The sequence below is a fragment of the Corythoichthys intestinalis genome, chromosome 21 (assembly GCF_030265065.1).
Source record: "Corythoichthys intestinalis isolate RoL2023-P3 chromosome 21, ASM3026506v1, whole genome shotgun sequence".
NCBI classification, from domain to species: domain Eukaryota; kingdom Metazoa; phylum Chordata; class Actinopteri; order Syngnathiformes; family Syngnathidae; genus Corythoichthys; species Corythoichthys intestinalis.
Window position 1 is genome coordinate 24,906,555 of NC_080415.1, and position 12,863 is coordinate 24,919,417.

The following is a 12,863-nucleotide window of genomic DNA, read 5'->3' on the forward strand; positions in this document are numbered from 1 at the left end:
TAGACGGAAGTCGATGTGAATGCTTTCAAGCAAATTCTGCAAAGATGGCAGAGCAAGAAAAGAGACAAAAAGTTTTGTCTGAAAAAAAGGGAGGCTACCACGATAGACAGAATAAACAGTGTCCTGGATTTCACTCGTTGGCGTGACACCCCCCCAACCAAACTCGTCAGCGCTGACGACTTTTTTTAGCCACACGGTTGCTAACCGTCATATGCTATTGTTTAGCCGCAAATGGATTCATTACCTTATTACTATTCATCATTCACACAGCTGCTGAAAACTAAAATTTGTTTAAGCCATCTACAGGCGACCGGGAGATAGATTTTTGATTTATTGACTTTATTGATTTATTTTACGACACTGTGCGGGTGTGCGATGGTCCTCAAGGGAAACACAGTCTTCTTCAAGGCAAACACTACCACTTTTCTCCACTGGCGTCGGTAAAATCAACCAAAACTGAAAAGTTACCAAGTGTTGCTTTTATGGCCATATTACACAATTTGACTGTTATTTACTAAAATAGTATTTATTTCAAAATTTTGTTTTTTATTTACCGTATTGGCCCGAATATAAAACCGTGTTTTTTGCATTGAAATAAGAGTGAAAAAGAGGGGGTCGTCTTATATTCTCGGTCTAGACATTATACCCATTCACGACGCTAGATAGCACCAGATATCATTGAAGCAATGTTCTGTCATGACATATCTCAGCTACTCTCTAGTTTAACCAGTTTGCAATTTTTTATTGCAATGTTTTTCCTTATTCAGATTTGTTTCAAGACGACAGTTACACTTCACTTAGATGGTTAATGCAGTTATTGCAATGTTGTTTTATCACAATAGATTGGTTTATTTACATTTCAAAAACCAGAAGCCATTCATTTACTAATGTGATTGCACTTTAGTTTACATATTTAAATGTTCAGATATTAAGATTTGAATGAGGCAAAACAACATGTTTTTTTCTTTCAAATATATTGTTATAATAATTTGTTTCGGATGTACTGTAATTATTTTCTGTATAAAAATTTGGTGTTCAAAAAGTCTTTTTTTTAAATTTGAGTCTTGAAAAAGAGGGGGTCGTCTTATAATCAGGGCTGTCTTATATTTGGGCTAATATGGTAATTTGGACTATTTTGGAGTTCAATAAGTGTCGAAAAATCTGATAAGAATAAAAATAAGATAAGCGTAACTGCTAAGTTGTGCTAAGATGTGACCAGCCCTTGTACAAAGGCAGAAGGCATTCACATTGAAGGCAACATGCATATAGGCCCAAAATTGTGAATGAAACAACAATTTTGTCTTCTAAAAAACAAACAAAAAAAAAAAAAACATTATAATTTTTAAGGCAACGTGGGAAAAAAATTGCTGACAATCAAAAATCGTACTTACTAAAGTTCGATTTTCTCCCAAATCGCACCTTCCAAGCTTATCAATTACATCAGTCTGTTGGTTCGACATGGTTTTTCTTATAATATTCACACAACAGAAAGCTCGTAAAAACCCCAACGGCGAGTCCAAAAGGCGATCGTTCTCTTCGCTTCCCGTCGTCGGAGCAATTACGGCCACATTCACCTTTCTTTTATCCCGAGCATAAAGGGCAGACGGGCGATAAAAAGAAAACACGCTGGTAAAAAAATTGGAATAAAAGACAATGAATGTAGCAGTAAGCCAGTGGTCCTTACCTGAGGTGCAAATAAAAAGCACAAGGGCAGAAAGGAGAACATTTGGACTATAGCCATCAATGGCAGCCAATGAGTTAAATGAAGGTTTCCAAGGCTGAAGACTGAGAAGAATCATCCTTGGAAAAAAAAGTATGGAGTGCTTCCAAGTTGCAAGTTCTACAAATCAATGCCCTTTTTTTTTCGACATCTGGCGTCAATACTGGAGCTCGACTTCAAAGCCTCGGAGGCCCGATTGAGTTGGTCTATTTGAGGCCACGGTTACACACATCTGTCACGGTCGTGTACGCGCGACTGGAAGATGGGGGAGGTCTACAACCCTCGTGAAAATATATGGGATGGAGAAAAGCATTGGGACAAATTAGAAGGTTAAATAGATTTTTGGATGGATCGGTTTCGAAAGGAGCTGGTGACAACTAGGAGTGGGAACCTCTGGGTACCTCACGATACAGATATGGCGATGCAACAACTATCGTGACATGGGTCAGGAGATCATTTTACGATATTTTACAATACTACTAATAAACAGAAAAATGCGCTTTTTGTCGTTCTGCTAAATTTCAATGAGTTTATCACAAGTAGACGTCCAATCCGTTTGAACAGGCGTTCACTTGCTACCACCCCTCCCGATTCAAACGAATTGGACGTCTATGGGCCGTCAATGGCAGCAAGAGACTTAACTTTGGGGCATTTCAGGTAATTTCCTGTCGATTTTGAGTCACTTTTCAGGAATTCACAGGTCACCTTCTTTTGATTTTTGATGGTTACTGAACAGGAAGTTGCCAGAGAACATCCCTGAATTAGTGCTGAAACGATGAATTGATTAACTCGAGTAATTCGATTAGAAAAAAGATTTGAATTAAACTTTGCTGATTCGAGTATTCGTTTATTGTTTGTTTTGAAAGTGTTTGCATTTAGTTTTATTGATTTGGGTGGATACACTGCCCTCTAGCGGCAACAGTGAAAATGACATAACTCATTTCACAAGGCTGAATCCAGCTGCTTCCTGCTGAGACCAACATAAGCTAAGTTTTTGTTTGAGCTTTTTTTTTTATTTTTTAAGGCATTCATAATTTTGTTTATAGGAGTATTTAGCCATTTTTGTGGGAATATGTTTGAACCCTTTGTTAAGAGCATTGTAAAAAAAAAAAAAAAGTTGACATTTTATAGCATTTAAGCTAGCAGACTTTTGCTATGTACTGTAAGTTAGCCAATTGTAATTTTGTCGTACTTAGATCCTCATTCATTTATTTACTTTATACCGTTTGAGGCTCATTTCAGGTATTTTATTTTTTTATGTTCCTTATCCGATTACTCGATTATTCGAACTAGTTCATCGATTAATCGACTATTAAAATAATCGATATCTGCAGCCCTACCCAAAATCAACAGGAAATGAACTGGGGATATTCCAAAACCAACACAAAGTGACCTGTAAATGGCCTAAAAAGAACAGGAAGTGACCTGTAAATGTCCCCAAAATGAAGAAAACTGGCTTTGAATGCTTTGGTTTCAGTCTATGAGATAATATAGACACTATACTAGTTGAAAATGTAGGTAGTAACCTGTTGATTCCATTTTTTTTTAACAGTGACACCTTTTTAAAACAATATATCGATTCTTGGCGGAAGCATATCGATAAACTTTTGGGGGGAAAAAGTATCATAATGTATCCCCATTTCGATATATTGTCACACCCCTAGTGACAACCTACCTATGGTGGCAGCGGTGTCATCCTTGCCCTGAGTAAAGACCACCACTCTTGGCCTGGACGTGTTGTCCTTGGGGAGCTTCTGAGCCATCTTGGCGATCTCGCCGACGTCATCCGTCTGAACACAAACGCGCACATGTGAGGTGTCGAATAGGATGCGGTGAGGAAGTGGGAATTCATCAAGTGTGGTGGATCATGAAAAGAAAACGATCACTTGCTTTTTGAATGCTAGTTTATTATAGAATGATAAAAGTTTGTTATAGGTCAAATTAATTATATGTCAAAATTCAATGTGTGTGCATAATTATAAAGTTTGAAAAATACACATTTAAAGATTTGGTACAAAAAATGTAGTCTAAAAATGTAATTTTATTTTGTATATAGATATTTAAAATAAAACATATTTTGACAGCTTTACATTCAAGTATTTATACCTAAAAAGAATGGTTTTAATACGGCGGAAAACAAAGACAAGACTGAAAAAGCAGTTTCTGCTCTTGCACTCCTCAACAACCTCAAAACAACTGTTTTGTTTGATAGAACAATATGTCTATATGCTTCAATAGCAGATTCATGGCGCATTAAGCCCCCGATCTATTTTTAATTTGCCCGTTTTACCCTGGAAACCCCCGTTTACAGACGTCACGCTACCGTTTTTGTTTCAACCCAGCCATGAAAACAAGGTAATTAATATTTAGTATTCTAAATGTCTATTTTTAGCTTAGAATCATTAAATGTCTCATATTTTGTTTAAAAAAAAAAAGACTAAAAAATTATTCACTCGCATATTTTAAACTTTTAAACAAATTACGTCACAATGAAAAAAATGGCGTCTGTAAAAAAGTCACAGATATCTACCTCATAACTATCGCTAAATTGTATTTTTTTGTTACTGTCGCATTTCCCCCGATATGTTAGATAAATAATCGATCCAAACAAAGAAAAATGAAAAAGGGTAAATATATGAGAAAGAAAATCTCGACCACTCCTTGATGTCTGCGATTTCTGCATCGAGACCCTTGTTATATTACCATGTTTCACCCATAAAATCCCCCCAAAATCCAGCTGTAGCCATTCACAGCCGTGTCTGGACACTCAGTGATACATGCAACATGGAGTTTTTGGATCGAAACAAGGTAAGTACGCGTTAATATCTTGTTTAAGTCATGTCGTCTGTAATTCTGCTCTTGCGTGCTCTCACCTTTTATGTTTGAAAAAACATAAAAATAAAAAAATAAGAAGCCCTCCTGTCCAAAATTTTTCTTCCCCCAGAAAATGGAGATTTTAAGCTTTACAATGATGTATCACAAATGCACATCGGACAATTTTGAAATTTGGCCAAATTGGGGGTCTCAGAGCGGAACTTCAAGTCACCTGAGTGTTTTCCGCCATATATGAATTCCAAAAAGTTATGTTGAAAAAATGTGATAGTGCAATGATCTTGTGACATTGCTGAACTACCTTATTTATTAACGACCGCAATCTTGCCTGTGCCTCTTGACACACCATTCTGCCTGCCCACTCTAGACTAATCCGAGTAGAGATAAGTGCATGTCACCCTCTAGTAGAGGCCACCATTACTGGAGTGTTTAAACACCTCAGTAGTAGCCCAGGGTCAGTCAATGTAAACAGTAATGTTTAGGGCCCGTCAAAATTATCGCGTTGACAGGTGGTAAATTTTCTAAAAAATTATTCACGTTAAAATATTTGACGCAATTAACGCACATGGCCCGCTCAAACAGATTAAAATGATAGCACAGGGTTATGTGCACTTGTTACTTGTGTTTTTTGGAGTTTTATCGCCCTCTGCTGGCGCTTGGGTGCGACTGATTTTATGACCATGAGAATTGTGTAATTATTCACATCAACAATGGCGACCTACTAGTTTATTTTTTGATTGAAAATTTTACAGATTTTATTAAAACGAAAACATTAAGATGGGTTTTAATATAAAATTTCTATAAGTTGTACTTACATTTATCTTTTAAGAACTACAAGTCTTTCTATCCATGGATCGCTTTAACAGAATGTTAATGTTAATGCCATCATGTTGATTTATTGTTATAATAAACAAATACAGTACTTATGTACAGTATGTTGAATGTATATATCCGTCTTGTGTCTTATCTTTCCATTCCAAAAATAATATACAGAAAAATATGGCATATTTTATAGATGGTTTGAATTGCGATTAATTACGATTAATCAATTTTTAAGCTGTGATTAACTCGATTGAAAATTTTAATCGTTTGACAGCCCTAGTAATGTTATTTGCCTGCTGCTGGCTGTGCGCTATGGGCGCACAACTCAGCAATGGCCGATGGGGTATTTCCAGTCGTTTTGCTCGGATTAGTCAATACATAAAATAATATACCGGTAACTGGATAGGATGTGGTCATAGATATCAATTGTAGCTAGCATCTATTTGTTTATATCTACAGTGTATCACAAAAGTGACTACACCCCTCGCATTCCTGCAGATATTTAAGTATATCTTTTCATGGGACAAAAGTAGTCTGTGTGCAGCTTATATAATAGAGTTAATTTATTTTCCCCTCAAATTAACTCAGCATATAGCCATTAATATCTAAACCCCTGGCAACAAAAGTTAGTACACCTCTTAGAAACTACGTACATCCCTAAATGCCCAAATTGAGTACTGCTTGTCATTTTCCCTCCAAAATGTCTTTTGATTCGTTACAGGAGTGCTGTCAGCATTGCTGCAGATGTTGAAGAGGTGGGGGGTCAGCCTGTTAGTGCTCAGACCATACGCTGCACTCTACATCAAATTGGTGTGCATGGCTGTAACCCCTCGTCTGAAGACAGTACACAAGAAAGCCTGCCTGTCTCATCACACCATAGGACATGGTTCCAGTAATCCATGTGCTTTGTTGACATGTCTTCAGCAAACTCTTTACGGGCTTTCTTGTGTCAAAGTGTCATTTTGTCAGTGATGTCCCATGAAAAGATGTACTTCAATATCTGCAGAAATGCGAGGGGTGTTCTCACTCTTGTGATATACTGTATGTGCGCTTGTCCTCGATAATGACGTAGGCGTATCAGATTTGTTCCTGGAAATAATAAGCCCACATGCTAGCGAAGATGACTGAAAAACAGACGTCTTTGGACAGCTTTTCACGGGGAAAAGGCCACCTGATGAGTCAGAAGAGGAGCCTACGTCAAGTCCACTCTGCATAATATGTGGCCAAAAGTTAGCAAACGAGACAATGAAGACTTCAAAGCTGCTTCAGCACATAGAGACTAAGCACCCTTGAATAATTGATTTCTGGGGGGAATTTTTGAAACAAAAAAGCGCGAGCACGAAGGGCAGAAACAATTAGTGACCATCACCGCCACCACGTCAACAAAACCGAATCGACTGAGAGCATCATACCTCGTGGTGATGCTAATGCTAAAGCTAAGAAACCTTTCACGATTGGAGAAGAACTGATTCTGCCTGCGAGCAAGGATATTTGCCGTCAAGTTTTAGGAAAGGCCGCTGTTCTTTTGAGTTACATTTTTGTTGCACTAAAGTTAGTTTTTAGCCCCGTCGTGTTATTTGATATTTACTGTGGTTTTCTGGCACACATTGCCAGTCTGTGGAAAAAAAGGCCAACATCACACCGGTCCGTGGTGCAAAAAAGTGTGGGACTACTGGTTTAACCAGCAAAAACAAATACCGTATTGGCCCAAATATAAGACTGTGTTTTTTACATTATATACGTCTTATATTCGCGGTCTAGACATTATACCCATTCACGACGCTAGATGGCGCCAGATATCATTGAAGCGATGTTCTGTCATGACAGAGCTCAGCTTCTCTCCCCATTCACGACACTAGATGGCGTCAGATATCATTGAAGTGATATTCTGTCATGACAGATCTCAGCTACTCTTTTTAGTTTAACCAGTTTGCATTATTTAATGCAATGTTTTTCCTTAATCAGATTTGTTTCCAGACTACAGTTACAGTTAGACTTCACTTTGATGGTTAATGCAGTTATTGCAATTTTGTTGTTTTATCACAATAGATTGGTTTATTTATATTTCAAAAACCAGAAGCCATTCATTTACGAATGTGATTGCACGTTAGTTTACATGTTTAAATGTTCAGATATTAAAATTTGAATGAGGCAAAATAACATGCTTTTTCTGTGTGTAAACACACACGCAAAACAGTTGCAGGGGGATATGATGGCAGAGCATTCAGAAGAAAATTTGTCCTTTACGAGGTGGAGATATAAAAACTATTTCAAGTCAAAATACTTGAAGTACAGTAGGCTATGTCTACTTGACCAGTTGTCTCAGGTTGTGAGAGTTAGATTGAATTGATTAAACTCACTTTATATTGTTTACTGCTGATTGATATTTTATTATATTGTTTACTGTTTATTTTTATTGCACTTCAAGTGTAGGATAAATCTGTTGCTGGTGAGGTGCAATAAATATTACAAGGTTCTATAACACATCTACATGTCTGTTCTCTATTCAACTGACTCGAATACTGCTCAAAAAATTTCAAATTCTTTGACATACAACAACTTTTTAAAGTAACGGAAATAATTACTTTCCCTGGTAACTAGTTACTTTTACTATAGAGTAATTCAGTAACTAACTCAGTTACTTTTTGGAAGAAGTAGTAACTATAATTATTTAATTTTTTAAAGTAACGTGCCAAACACTGGTCAAGTGAAAATGTAACTATTTTTTTCTTATTTCTTTAAGTAAATATAGAGTAGTATGACTTATAAGAAAAACACAGCTTGATACATTTCAACATTTTCATGGAGGATAATCCCGCCTGGAGTCGAGCAATTTCTCCGTGGCGTATTGCCTTTGATCGTGGGGGGAAAAAACCCTCCACACCTGTCAATGTTGTTTTATTATTAACTCATCTTGATGTACGAGCACGGCTGACAGCGGGGCGTCCTGAAGCACCCTCCAGACGGGGGAGTCCTCCGAAAACAACGCTTTTCAACCTCTAAACGTCCTTTAATCATCCCCGAGAGGACCGCTGAGGCTGAGAAAAAGCGGGTGGGACGCTCTAAGTAAGTGCTAATGGTGAGGTTAATGCAGAGGTTGTTTGTCAGCATGACTGGATGGAAGTACAAGCACTCCTCCGGAGAACCCACGCGAAAGCATACAAATGTTTCAGCACATTGTCGCCCTTCGGTTTTATGTTCCCGACATAAAATAAGGGTCTCGACGCAGGTTGAAAGCGCTGGAGGGGGGGAACCGCTACAAAAACGAGCTGAGGAGGAAACACTAGTTTTCTGCTTTACGCATTGTGACGGCCATAGACGTTCTATCCAATTTGACAGTCCTCGCAGAGAGAGTTATTAAGATGAATGAAAAGTGTAGCACTTTGAATGAAAAATTAACAACGGGAAACAGTGTCTCAGTTACTAATTGATTTCAAAGCGTTCGCAACAAAGAATCAACATGTCAGATGATTGCGCTTAGTGACAAATTACATTCAAGCCCAGGCAAAAGTACATTAGGGCTTGTCAAGATGAAGCTAATTTGTTGAATGTTTAAAAGGCATGCATTGGAATACAGTGTAGTTAACATTGAGAGATTCCTGAAATTATTATTATAAAATGAATTAATACATACAGTGCTGGCCAAAAGTATTGGTACCCCTGCAATTCTGTCAGAAAATGCTCAATTTCTCCAAGAAAATGTTTGCAATTACAAATATTTTGGTAGTAATATCTTCATTTATTTTGCCTGCAATGAAAAATCACAAAAGAGAATGCTCCACAAATGGGCCGGACAAAAGTATTGGACCCCTCAGCCTAATACTGGGTAGCACAACCTTTAGACAAAATAACTGCGAACAACCTCTTCCCGTATCCATTAGTGAGTTTTTTACAATGCTCTGTTGGAACTTTAGACCATTCTTCTTTGGCCAACTGCTCCAGGTCTCTGAGATTTGAAGGGTGCTTTCTCCAAACTGCCATTTTCAGAGCTCTCCAGATGTGTTCTATGGGATTCAGGTCTGGACTCATTTAGAAGTCTCCAGTGCTTTCTCTCAAACCATTTTCTAGTGCTTTTTGAAGTGTGTTTTGGGTCACTGTCCTGCTGGAAGACCCATGACTTCTGAGGGAGACCCAGCTTTCTCACACTGGGCCCTACATTATGCTGCAAAATTTGTTGGTAGTCTTCAGACTTCATAATGCCATGCAGACCGTCAAGCAGTCCAGTGCCAGAGGCAGCAAAGCAACCCCAAAACATCAGGGAACCTCCGTCATGTTTGAGTGTGGGGACAGTGTTCTTTTCCTTGAAGGCTTGGTTTTTCTTTCCTGTAAAATCTATGTTGATGCCTTTTCCCAAAAAGCTCTACTTTTCGTCTCATCTGACCAGAGAACATTCTTCCAAAACGTTTTTGGCTTTCTCAGGTAAGTTTTGGCAAACTCCAGCCTGGTTTTTTTATGTCTCTGGGTCAGAAGTGGGGTCTTCCTGGGTATCCTACCATAGAGTCCCTTTTCATTCAGACGCCGACGGATAGTAAGGGTTGACACTGTTGTACCCTTGGACTGCAGGAGAGCTTGTTTGGATGTTAGTCGAGGTTCTTTATTCACCATCCGCACAATCTTTCGTTGAAATCTCTCGTCAATTTTTCTTTTCCATTCACATCTAGAGAGGATAGCCACAGTGCCATTGGCTTTCCACTTGATGACACTGCGCACGGTAGACACAGGAACATTCAGGTCTTTGGAGATGGACTTGTAACCTTGAGATTGCCCATGCTGCCTCACAATTTTGCTTTTCAAGTCCTCAGACAGTTCTTTGGTCTTCTTTCTTTTCTCCGTGCTCAATGTGGACAGACAGGACAGAGGTTGACTCAACTTTAATCCATTTTAACTGGCTGCAAGTGTGATTTAGTTATTGCCACCACCTGTTATGTGCCACAGGGAAGTAACAGGTGCTGTTAATTAAAATTAGAGAAGCATCACATGATTTTTCAAAGAGTGCCAATACTTTTGTCCGGCCCATTTTTGGAGTTTTGGGTAAAATGATAATGATCTCATTTGTGTTTTTTTTCATTGCAAGCAAAATAAATGAAGATATCACTACCAAAGCATTTGTAATTGCAATCATTTTCTGGGAGAAATTGAGCCTTATCTGACAGAACTGCAGGGGTGCCAATATTTTTGGCCGGCAATGTATAAATAAAATACACAAAACATATTAGACTAGCACAATGAAAAAAAGTGTGCATTTTAATAAATAAATAAAATAACAACTAAAAACAACTAGAAATTATTACCATTTTTACTCTGAAAATTAAGGTAGTGAAATAAACACAAATCATAATAATGATGAAGACGGATATATTTCTGGTAAAAAATGAGATTTTTTTTTTTTTAAACGGACATACAAAATAATGTCTAAAAATTAGACTGAATCAACAAAAGAATTTTCAATTAGATATATATATAAGTGAATTAAAAGATTTAAAAAGTGAAATATCAAAATGAAAGAAGAATGATTGCTATCTTAAATTTGAAAATCAAAAAAAGTGAAATGATTATGAATAATAGTGATAATAATAATGATAATAATGAGATGGCTATAACATTTTATAAAAACTAAAACATTTTTTGTAAATTAATATCCAAATATATCCACGTAATAGTAAATATAGAAATGTTAAAAAAAAATACATATCTACATTAATAAAACCAAATTAAAATGTAATAAATCTAATCTAAATAATGCATAACATAGTGAAATAGTTTTAAATATTTAATGTGGTATGAAACATGAAATATTTTGTATGATCATAATAAAGCTAACAGATCAGAAATAAAGCTAACATTAGTTTTGAAGTGTGAGTTCAGCACATTTTTCCATCAATGCATTTTCCATATTTGCAATTAAGCTACTAGAAAGAAAACATTTGCAAATAAAATGACACCAATTTCAAGTGCTTTCACGTGTGCTTTTAAAAGTAGTTTGTAAACGCTCAGCTATCACTAGAGATCACACCGCGGCGACCCGCCATGAAGAAGAACGCCGGTCCGACGCATCGGCTTCCCGAGTGGCTTTCAGAAAAATTCAATAAATAACATCTGTACGCGATGTCGGGCGAGCGAGAGTGCGTCATAACACGGAGCGAGAAAGAGAGACGGCTGAACAAAGAAGCCATGACGACTGCCAAGTTGCCATGGCAACTGTGGCGAGGCCTGGAGAGTATAATAGCGCATCAATCACTGTCCAAAAAAGAACTTCATTATCAGCAGAAATAAAGAAGAAAGTACGAAGGCGTCGGTGGACCACTCACCTGGAAGCCCAGTTGCTTGCCGAATGTGGCCGCCTCCTGCACACACATACAACATACACGTATTATCTCCCCAATGCACAAACTTCTTAAAAAGACATAGCGTTTTAGGTGCTTATTTTTAACGCACAGATTTCCGATCCATTTCAACTGGCTGACCGCAAATGATCGCGGCCAGCCATCTCATTGTGACCTTTGACATTAATAGCTCAAAATTTAACAACCTTTTCCATTTCATATTATAAACATATCCTGCGAGTTTGACAATAATCCCTTTATTCATTCGTGAGTTATCTTGAGCACATAACAGACAAGTGAAAGCAAATAAATAACCTCTGCTCTCTGTATGTGAAATGGCGAAACTTATGGAAGGCAGAGGTTATGTATTTGCTTGGTGGTGGCGTTTTAATAAAAATACTAGAGATGCGACCGAAAATTTGGCCATAAATAGCTTAAAATGCATTATCGGTTTTCAAAACCGAAAGTTTACCCCCGAATACTGTAAAGAACCGAAGTCCTTTTGTGATGATGTAATCAAAACACAGCAAGAAGCAACACGCTGACTGACGCTATCTTGCTAACACTACTGGCTAACAGCCACCATGTCTGCGGTTTGAAAAATGTAGCTATTTACGGCACCAAATTTTCGGTCATACAGTGCCTTGCAAAAGTATTTGGCCCCCTTGAACCTTGCAACCTTTCGCCACATTTCAGGCTTCAAACAAAGATATAAAATTTTAATTTTTTGTCAAGAATCAACAACAAGTGGGACACAATCGTGAAGTGGAACAAAATTTATTGGATAATTTAAACTTTTTTAACAAATAAAAAACTGAAAAGTGGGGCGTGCAATATTATTCGGCCCCCTTGCGTTAATACTTTGTAGCGCCACCTTTTGCTCCAATTACAGCTGCAAGTCGCTTGGGGTATGTTTCTATCAGTTTTGCACATGGAGAGACTGACATTCTTGCCCATTCTTCCTTGCAAAACAGCTCGAGCTCAGTGAGGTTGGATGGAGAGTGTTTGTGAACAGCAGTCTTCAGCTCTTTCCACAGATTCTCGATTGGATTCAGGTCTGGACTTTGACTTGGCCATTCTAACACCTGGATTAGAGCAGGGCGGTAAACCGAAAATTTACCGTCACCGAAATTCTTAACGATGACCGACGTAATTTTGACCATGTC

General features: G+C 37.7%; 1 protein-coding gene across 2 annotated transcripts in view; it reads right to left on the reverse strand.

The window, feature by feature from the left end:
- LOC130909229 (adenosine kinase-like) overlaps positions 1-12,863 on the reverse strand; it is a 291,652-nt gene that overhangs the window by 26,857 nt on the left and 251,932 nt on the right. For both annotated transcript variants that reach the window (XM_057825447.1, XM_057825448.1), the window contains exons 8-9: positions 11,683-11,718; positions 3,396-3,510 (exon numbers count right to left, since the gene is read on the reverse strand). In XM_057825447.1, the coding sequence (XP_057681430.1) occupies positions 3,396-3,510; positions 11,683-11,718 (151 nt within the window). The remainder of the gene's footprint in view (positions 1-3,395; positions 3,511-11,682; positions 11,719-12,863) is intronic.